Here is a 10,143-nt window from a genome sequence, read left to right on the forward strand (position 1 = left end):
AAGACCGTAAATTTGGGCTCAGGGCAAAACTGTAATTTTTCAGGACTAATGAGCGAGTGTTAGGCAACTCATTGACACGGAAAAAAATTAAATCGAGTAAACCAATTAAAACAAAAAAACCTTTATAGTTTTGGTAAAAAAAAAACTAAAACGATTGGAAAAACGTAATTTTTAACTGAGGGCGAAATCATATTTTTAATTCAGGGATAAAATCGTAAATTAAATGGACCAATGGGGGAGTGCCAGGAAGTTGACGGCACGACTGTAATTTTACACCAGGGGCAAAATTGTAATTTCACCAGGAAAAAAAAAACGATGGACAAAATGTAAATTTAAGTTGAGGGAAAAATCGTAACCTGGCTGTGAGAAAAAAAACTAATGGCAAAACTATAAATTTATACGGGGCAATATCGTAATTTTGAACCAAGGGCAAAGTTGGAATTTTTAGTTGGGAGCAAAAGCGTAAATTTATTTTTAACTGGGGGTAAAAGCATAATTTTGAACTGATGGCAAAATCGTAATTTTAAAGGAAAAAAACTAATGGCAAAACTGTAAATTGAAACGGGGTAAAATCGTTATTTTGAACCGGGGCAAAAATTGAAATATTTAGCTGAGAGCAGAATTTTGAACTGATGACAAAATAGTAATTTTAAAGCGGGATAAAATTGTAAATTTGTTGGGCCAATAGAAGAGTGTCAGGCAGTTGCCTGACAGTATTCTCCTGCCGCACATGTCAGCCAATAAAAGCCAACAACTATGGCCGCCGACAGTGTATTTTGTAGATGTTGAAAATGAAAATTAATATACTTTAAATTCTTGTGTTGACGTTTATATCTAATGTTTTTTTATGTTAAATGTTTAAAAATCAATTTTGGTGTATTTTTTATATTTTTAAGGATAAAATTATTTATGACGTCATCCGGTTCTTGAATCCGGTCCGACTAGTGAACTAGTAAACCGACCAGTTCGATGTCCGGTCCGGTTACGAAAACACTGGTTGTAAGTAGCGTAACTAACTAATTACTCAAGAAGTTAAACAAGGTTACTACTTTACTTAAAACTAAAGTAATTATCGTGTATAACCAAAGTAATTATAAAATCACCTATTTTAAATTTGATTTATTTTTGCGTGTGTATTTGTATAACTAGGTCAATTATTTAAGTTAATAATAACTAGAGTATCTCATGATATATAGTTTTGTTTTCATAAATAAAATTTATACCTAATGAAGTAAAAATTAGTTGCGCCACGTATCACAATTATATGAGCTCATGATTTTTTTCCCGATTTTCTTTTTTTAGCTCTTTATATTTATTTTTGGTATCTTGTACAACTAAATCTTCATTACTAACTATTTAATAATTTTATTTATTCAACTTGTATAGTATACGAGTTCCTAACCTAGTATTTTAATAAAATACATTATGTATTTAAAACTAATGAAAGAATTTGTGTAAAAATTTAGCCTCATTGTCATTGCAACTTTTTTTTGTTTCAACATTTTTTTAAAAGAGATAAAATCTTTACATTAACTAGGGTGTTGCACCCGCGCTTCGCGGCGGGGCGACCCGATTTTTGATCTGAAACAAAAGTATGTCGACACGTGTCTTACATTGACTGGAAAAATTAGAAAAGTATTTAGAAAACGTAAACATGTATATAAGCAAAGTAAACTAATGGGGAATCAAATTTATTAAGTTGAGGGACTAAATATGTATATTAGGAAAGCTAGAGTAGAAGGACATCAAAGTAAAAGTAGAGGGACTAAACATGTATATTATCAAAGTTAACTAATGAGGAATAAAGTTTATTAAGTAAAGGGACTAAGCATGTATATTAGCAAAGTTAACTAATGAGGAATAAAGTTTATTAAGTAGAGGGACTAAACATGTATATTATGATAGTTATAATAAAAGGACTAAACACGTAAATTAGAAAAGTTAAGGGTTAAAAGCGAAAAATTATTTTGACCATTCATAAGAGGACAAATGGCTATGTCGGAGTGGTCAGCCGACATAGACTTTTAAGTGTATATAAAATTTGATTTGATACAAAATATAACGCCATCATTCGTTTTGTCACGGCTAATCACATTGGTTGGTATGTTAAACGCTAAAACCAAAACCTATATAACTAAAAAAAAGGGTAAATTACTTTTTGAGTCCCTGTGTTTTAGTGGTTTTAACTAGTTGAGTCCAAAAGCAAAAATTGAGTCCTTTTGGGTCCAAATTTTAACTTGTTGAGTCCAATTTTTTAGACTCAAATCGTTATAAAATGAACAAAATTGGACTCGAAACGTTATTTTAACTTGTAAGTTTAAAATATATTCCATTTTAATACTTTAAACTTACAAGTTTAGAACAAAAAACAGTATCTTATTTCAGTTTTTTTTAATCGTTCAATGATTACATAAAACACATTTACACCAAAATTGAATAAAACAAGTTAAACGGGTCAACCTACAAACCTGTAATGTTGACACGAACACGACCCTCTAGCTGAAAATGTTCGTGAATTCAACCCGAAACCAGCCCAAACCTATTTACACAAAACACAACTGACAGTTTACTCGAGCTTGGCAGGTTTTAGGGGAAGCAAAACAAGAGCAAGGCTACATACAAATTCCACATAAGATGCTATACTACATTACAAACACCATATATGCCTCTTATACATAAATTTCATAAAAAGATATTAAAAAACATCATTCAAATTCAACAAAGTAAATGTAGGATTATCGATTGTAGTAACGGCCATCTATTCGGTCCCTGCAATCTTCTTCTTTATGGACTCGATGTCTGTCGCTAGCTCTTTTCTGCTCGACTGCAGTACAAAAAAAACACAACATTAATCTAAGAATTAATGGATGCAAACATAGGGACAAGGGGATCGCCTTGCTCGACCTGGACAAAAGGCCGGTCAAAGCTCTACCCGACAAAGACAAGCCCGGTCAAAGTCGGGACGAGCCCGTATAACCATCATCTGATAATTACTTGCAATAGTTTTTAATTCTTACCTTGAAGAGCAGATATCGGTAGACAAACCATCCACTATATCCGAGTCCTACCAACTCCATGATCTTTGGAAGCTGAGATTTTCATAAAACCATGAAAAACAAACTCAGAATACGTTTTAAAATTGCTAAAATCGATATGTGAACAAGTTTGTGCATTGTTCTCTGCTTCTTTTGATTTCTTGAATTGAAGTCCCGCTTTAATCACTAATGAGAAAGAAATGTGCGTGTCTGGTAACATGTCAAATGACTCGTAAGTCGTAAACGCATTTTGTTCAGTTTTTATGACTTAGGGGCTGTTTGGCAACATCTAAATGATTAAGGGGTTGTTTGACAACATCTGAATGGTTAAGTGCTGAACCAGTAAGAGGCCTGAACCATTAAGTGTTGAACCAGTAAGAGGTCTGAATCATTAAGAGACTGTATAATGCTTAACCGTTCAGAGGCAAATGTCTGATCAATTCAGATTATACGTCTTAACCATTCAGACTCTGTATAAATCTTAACCATTCAGAGGCAAATGTCTGAACCATTCAGACATCTGCTCATGAAACAAACAGTCTGAACCATTAAGTGCTGAACCATTAAGAGTCTCATTAAGAGGTAAACAAACAGCCCCTAAGTGCTGAACCAGTAAGAGGTCTGAATCATTAAGTGCTGAACCAGTAAGAGGTCTGAACCATTAAGAGCTTGTATAATGCTTAATCGTTCAGAGGCAAATGTCTGACCAATTCAAATTAGAGGTCTTAACCATTCAGACTCTGTATAAATCTTAACCATTCAGAGGCAAATGTCTGAACCATTCAGACATCTGCTCGTGAAACAAACAGTCTGAACCATTAAATGCTGAACCAGTAAAGAGGTCTGAACCATTAAGAGCCTCATTAAGAGGTAAACAAACAGCCCCTTAGTAATAATGCGGTAAATATCATCATAAAAGAAGTATGTTATTACAATAATATCTAACTTATGCTACTACTTACCAATGGCACTGAATTGATTGCACCAACAACAATTGAGGATAGCCAAATTGCAACAACTGCTCCTCCGCCATAGATTATGACTGTGGATTTGTTCTCAACTGCATCCCACTGCATATAACAATTAAAAAAGAAAAAAAAAACAAGAATCTTCCTAAGAAAAAGATATACGAAACAGAAAATGTTTTGATGTTTTAGTACCATATTTACCTTTTCTTTTAGGTCATTGATCAATTCATTTGCATCTGGAGCGGATGATGCATCTTCTGAAACCTTTATCTGGAAAAGATTTGATCTTTTCGACCCTGATATGCAAAAAAACATGACCCATTAGGCAAAAAAGAAAATAAATTGAAGAGTATCACTATCAGTTCGATTGTTTCAAAATCATATGAAGTTTATGAAGATATAAATCCCAAGCATATATATTTGAACTTTCAAATATTCAAACTAAGAGAAACGGGATGATTAATCAGTGGCGGACCTAGGAATTATTTTTTGGTGGTGCGAACGAGGGGTTCAACCAAACTTTCAAGGGGTGCGATCGGGATTTTACCTATAAAATACACAAAAAAGACTTTTTTTTTTCACTCTAGTCATGATCTGAACCTAAACTATTTTTTTATATAAAAATTGCATTTCCATTCCCACGGAAGATATTTACAGAAAAGTGGCAGGTAAACGGGCAACAAGCTGTTGCATCACAAAATTTACTCAACCAATTCTACGAGACATCGATACTTCACGAGATATGTTCGATTGTTTTTTATTAAACGGCGAAAAGATCATATATTATAGATAACCACAAACTAGCAAGAAACAAGAGTACAAGACCACATGCAAGAATACAGATATAGTTTTCAAATTAGATCAAATGTTTGAATGTTAACCATACGTTTTAACTATACAAAAACACAGAAATCTGGTGGATACTCAACTACATACCATCAATTATTTAAATAAACTCTCCGGTTAAACACTAGAATTATGGATTACTGGAACCCCAAAATCTTTACATGCCTTGTTATCAACAATCTAATGAATTACTTCATCAAAACATTCACATACAGCAAGGTGTTCGACGAAATGCTTGAAAGAAAAAAGTAAAAAGTAACCACCTGAAGCGTGTTTGATGGAAGTAGAAAAGGAGCGAGCAGGGAGGGTAGGTAAGGCGGAGCAGCGGGGAGTGGTGGTTGTAGTGGGAAGACGTGGTAACATGACGGCCATGGAGGTTGAAGTCGCCGCCGCATACACCGTCGTCGTCGCCGCCATTGCTAATGCAAATGCTGTCCGCACACCGTCTATCTCTTCTTCCTTTTGTTTATTCGTTTTCTGAAAGTTTTTTTTTTTAATTGTTTTGAAATCTAAAAGTGAAGATTGCATTGTGACACGTGGATAAGTAATGGTTTCTGATTGGTTCTGTGTTTATCTTCCCAATCCACGTTTGAAAGGTTCATACTTCATACTTCTGAGAAGAGTTCAACAAACCGGGTAATAATCAATTTTGGTTCTCAAGTTAGTTAGAACAGGCCAGTTCCGGTTACTTGACTAAAAAACCATTCTCTATATGCCCGGTTCTGGATAGCGTTTGGTTCTTAAAAAAAACCGAGTATGGGTTTTTCTATGCCATATTTTCGAATTTTTAGTACCATGTTTTCAAGTTTTTTAATATTTTATTCCATTTTTATTACCTTATTTTCTCATCTTTTCTTTTATTATTAATAAATATGCATTGTATCATGTAAAAAAATTAAATAAATGCGTTAACATAAATTTAAAAGACAGATGTTAAAATCATGTATCGGGTATAGCCAGATATAATCAGCTCTGATTTCGGTTCTTGTTCGGTTTCGGGTATTAATCAGGTATGATTGGTTCCGGTTCTATGTATTAGGATCAAAATGCATATCTTATCTATACCCCACATGTAAGGTTGGTTTCATTTTCGAGTATAGAATACCCGTGTATTAAAAAACCGGTTCCAGGTTTTTTTACCCGGACTGGTTTCGGGTACAATTTTTTTGTACACCTCTGCTTCATGGAATATACTTTGGTTTGGGCCATGATAAATTATAGAGTTTTGTTGGTTTGGTTTTATGGGCTTTTTTTCTAAGTAACGTGGTTTAGTGTTTTACAACGGGCCCAGTAAGACAATGTGTCTTTATATGGGTTTCATATGGTTTGGGCCTATTGTGCTAATGTTTTTATGGAACTGGAGGACTATAATTGGCCCATATTACTGGAGGGAATTAAGGGGTTTAAAGTGGCCACAACTTTTTTTATTAATAAATATGTAGTGGTGTAACTTACCGTTTCTAATTAAGAAGCTCTCGAGTTCAAATTCCGGATTTTCGTTCCCGACTAACGTTCAAGGTAGAATTTAGGTAACGTTCGTTCCATGGATTGTAGTGGAATTAGAATATGAATTCGCGTAAAAACTGAAATTTGATTTGTGATTTAGGTGTGTTTGTTTTGCAAAATGGAATGAAATTTGGTTGGAATTAGAATATAGATTCCCTTCCTTATAATTTTATTCAATTCCAATTCATTTTCTTGTTGCAACCAACAGAATAAGGAGTGAAATCAACATTCTCATTCTCATTCTCATTCTGATTCCATTCCATTCTGGGAAACGAACACTACCTTATATTTATTGGTGTAATTTGTAGTAGGAGTAACATTTGCCATTCAATTTTTTTGAATAATTTTTTTTGAACGGCAAATTTGGATCACTGACGGACCACTGGAGTATCATCGTGCCACCAGCAGAACCACCCGATCATATCCGTCTCCACTAGGCAATAATGCCTATACACCAATTCAGGAGGAAATCCAATAAATATGGGAAAAACCCCCTTTGTGGGAATCGAACCCATGACCTAATGGTCATAAACCTTATCCTACCACCAAGATACCACTAGACTATAATGCTATAGGGTTTTTTTTTTTTTTTTTAATAAATTACTAGTATGAAACAGATGAAACTGAGACATATGGATGATCAAATAATATACTATCAAATATGTTTATTGTTTAACATTAATGGGTTGTTTGATAACTTCTGATTGGATAAGTGCTAAATTTATAAGAGGTCTGAACCATTAAGTGCTGAAATAGTAAGATGTTTGAACCATTAAGAGTCAGTATAATGTTTAGGAAAAATTACAAGTTTTGTTCTTTATCTTTATACCACTTTTCAGGCGGTGTCCTTTTTAACGAATATTGACAGGCGGTGTCCTTTACTAGGTATTTTGTTGCAAGTTTAGTCCTTTACACCCAACCCAGTTAAAAAACCATATTAATTGTTGACAGGCGGCGTCCTTTACTAGGTATTTTGTTGCAAGTTTAGTCCTTTACCTAGGTATTTTGTTGCAAGTTTAGTCCTTTACACCCAACAATTAACATGGTTTTTTAACTGGGTTTGGTGTAAAGGACTAAACTTGCAACAACATACCTAGTAAAGGATACCGCCTGTCAACATTCGTTAAAAAGGACACCGCCTGAAAAATGGTATAAAGATAAAGGACAAAACTTGTAATTTTTCCTAATGTTTAACCATTCAGAAGCAAGGAAAATGTCTGACAATTCATATAAGAGATTTTAACCATTCAGACTCAGTATAATGTTTAACTATTCAGAGGCAAATGCTTGAACCATTCAGACATCTGCTCGTGAAACAAACAGTCTGAACCATTAAGTGTTAAACCAGTAAGAGGTTGGAACTATCAAGAGCTGAAACAAACAGCCCCAAACTATATTTAAATTAAATTAAATTAAATTAAATTTATATACAAAATAGAACACACCCAATTTCGTATAATAACTTATTCACATAAATCGAATCGGTAGATTACAGTAAAATGGCGGGTAAATGGTCAACAAGCTTTGCGGCAAACCTATTTTAAATAACAAATCCAATCCTAACGAAAACAAAACTTTGGTTCCTTGACGTCGAGAAATCGTTGTGCATGACCCTATGTACTTTGTCCAAGAAACCGATAGCTTCGGAAACAAAGGAACCCAATGTTTCAAAGGCAAAGAAAATGAAGTCTAAAAATCTCAAGTAATATATTTATTTAAATACAGAGATGAGCCAGGCTCATGCACAAAACTAGACAAGCCAGTTCAGTTCAACTCGAAACTCTTTACCGAACTGAAATCCAAGCTCGGATTTGAATTCAATTTTGAACAGTGAGCTATTTCCGAACAAGTTTAAATCTAAATGTTTTTTTTAACGACAAATTTGTATCACTAACGGACCATTGGAGTAACCACCTGATCATATAAATTCCACTAGGCAATAATGCTATGCACCAATTCAGGAGAAAACCAATAAATCTGGAAAAAAAAAAAAAAAAAAACTTATGGAAATAAAACCCAGAATCTTATGGTTTCTAAGCTTTATCTCACCTTAAAAATGTCAATAGGCTATAATGCGTTGGACGCTTATAAAAGCCAATTTAAATAATAATAAATAACACATATTTAAATTCTCCTATGCATTAAAAAGTCAAGCAAATGAACAGTAAACTACAAATATAATAAAATATTATATACATATTTTTTTAGTTTTATTATCTTAATATTATAATAATTGTTATCTCCTTTACTTTTTAAGTCTGATAAGCTTGGTGTTAACCAGTACTTGTATCAAAAATACTGGTTCGTTATCAGTACATGAAGGTAAAAACCAACATCTGGTACATAAAACGCCAAAAGTCGGTACCGGATTGAGTTAAATAATCTTTTAGTTTAGGTTAAAAACTTAAAACAGAACCGTGATTATTTTTTATTTGTTGAATTATAAAAGTAAATGGGATCATACAATTGATGTACCACCTAGACAGATATACACACACATAGGGCAAGCCCTTAATGGCTAACGAGTGAGAATGGGACAAGTGGGCCAAGAGCACGTGAAAACTTTGTGCCACATGCTCCCAATCGGAAGATCTGTAGAAAGACGTGGGTGTCTCCATTCATGAGCTGGACTTTGCATTGCTGACGGGTGGTCAGCCCATACTTTTGTAAAGAGCTGGATTTGTACCATTCATACAATATTATTTATTTAACACAGATGGCATATATGGATCTTATGTTTCGTCTGATGTTTTCATTTGTATATTTTTATCATTAATTGCTTTTGATTTTAAATTATTTAGTTACTTCGGAATAAAAAATGGTTTGAGTAATTTGATTAACCACTTTAAACCAGGGCCGGCTCTGGCCAGGTAAACCCGTGCCGACGTCCGAGATCCAAAATTTCAAAGGTCCCGAATAGTATTTATAAGCTTGTATATATTTATTAAATTATATATTTAGTATATTCATCCATTTATTATGCAAAAAAATACTGATGGTGTAGTGGCAAAAACCATCTCAAAATAATGTAAATGTCTTAAGTTCAAGTCTTTGCTTCAACACAAAGTTTTTATTTTTGTAAATCATTTACCTTAACCATAATTTTGGGCCCAATTTTTTTCGTCGCCCGAGGCCTAAATTTTTTCAAGAGTTTTCGGGGACGGCTCTGCTTTAAACATATTCAAAGGTGCAAGGGGCACGTCTTTTGCCTACCTTAGAACCCATCAATCATGTATTATCATCTCATTTCAACATTCAACTATCCTAATATCACAAAATCACCAACAACTCTTCTTTTAAGCAACCAGTATATTTTTTGTTTTTCTTAAATTAAAAAAAAAGTAAAAATAAAAAAAACCTTTAATTTAAATAAAAAACCCTCAAAGAAAAAAAAATATACATGACTATAAAATTAAACTATTCCTAACCGACTCAAAAATTGAGGGTAAATCTTTAGTTGCAAGATGTGGCATAAGATCAAATCAAAGTCGGAAACGCCTATCGGCATCCATCAATTCAACAAGGACATCATCGTCTAGAATGGGTAGTACCGGAGGATCCTTTATGTGGATCGGTGATATCTCATGTCCGTCGTCCTTTAGGATCATGTTGTGCAATAAAATGCACACATACGTCATGTTCCTAATCTTGTCTACATTCATAGCCCGCAAAGGTCGCCTAAGTATCCATCATTTTCTCTGTAGAACACCGAAAGCATGCTCCCCGTATTTTCTTGCTAACTCTTGCAATTTTTTTAACTTCTTTTCAATAGGAAATGGAAACGTTTT

The 10,143-nt window shown here is 33.7% G+C and overlaps 1 protein-coding gene across 1 annotated transcript; it reads right to left on the reverse strand.

Moving 5' to 3' along the window:
- Positions 1-2,563: 2,563 nt before the first annotated feature.
- Positions 2,564-5,567, reverse strand: LOC110937574 (protein CURVATURE THYLAKOID 1A, chloroplastic). Its single transcript, XM_022180016.2, has 5 exons — positions 5,113-5,567; positions 4,205-4,299; positions 3,998-4,105; positions 3,018-3,089; positions 2,564-2,824 (listed from the first exon to the last, which is right to left on the reverse strand). Exons 1-5 carry the CDS (start codon positions 5,375-5,377, stop codon positions 2,759-2,761), a joined length of 606 nt encoding a protein of 201 aa, XP_022035708.2. The 5' UTR covers positions 5,378-5,567; the 3' UTR covers positions 2,564-2,758.
- Positions 5,568-10,143: the final 4,576 nt, after the last annotated feature.

Source organism: Helianthus annuus, chromosome 4 (genome assembly GCF_002127325.2).
Source record: "Helianthus annuus cultivar XRQ/B chromosome 4, HanXRQr2.0-SUNRISE, whole genome shotgun sequence".
Classification (NCBI taxonomy): domain Eukaryota; kingdom Viridiplantae; phylum Streptophyta; class Magnoliopsida; order Asterales; family Asteraceae; genus Helianthus; species Helianthus annuus.

What these genes read in the sequence shown, in the direction of transcription:
- LOC110937574 (XM_022180016.2), bottom strand. Translation starts at nt 5,377, where the DNA reads ATGCAATCTTCACTTTTAGATTTCAAAACAATTAAAAAAAAAAACTTT. An exon ending in TCAATGACCTAAAAGAAAAG is followed by an intron (nt 4,106 to 4,204) that starts GTAAATATGGTA and finishes TGTTATATGCAG; the next exon opens with TGGGATGCAGTTGAGAACAA. An exon ending in ACCGATATCTGCTCTTCAAG is followed by an intron (nt 2,825 to 3,017) that starts GTAAGAATTAAA and finishes TTTGTACTGCAG; the next exon opens with TCGAGCAGAAAAGAGCTAGC.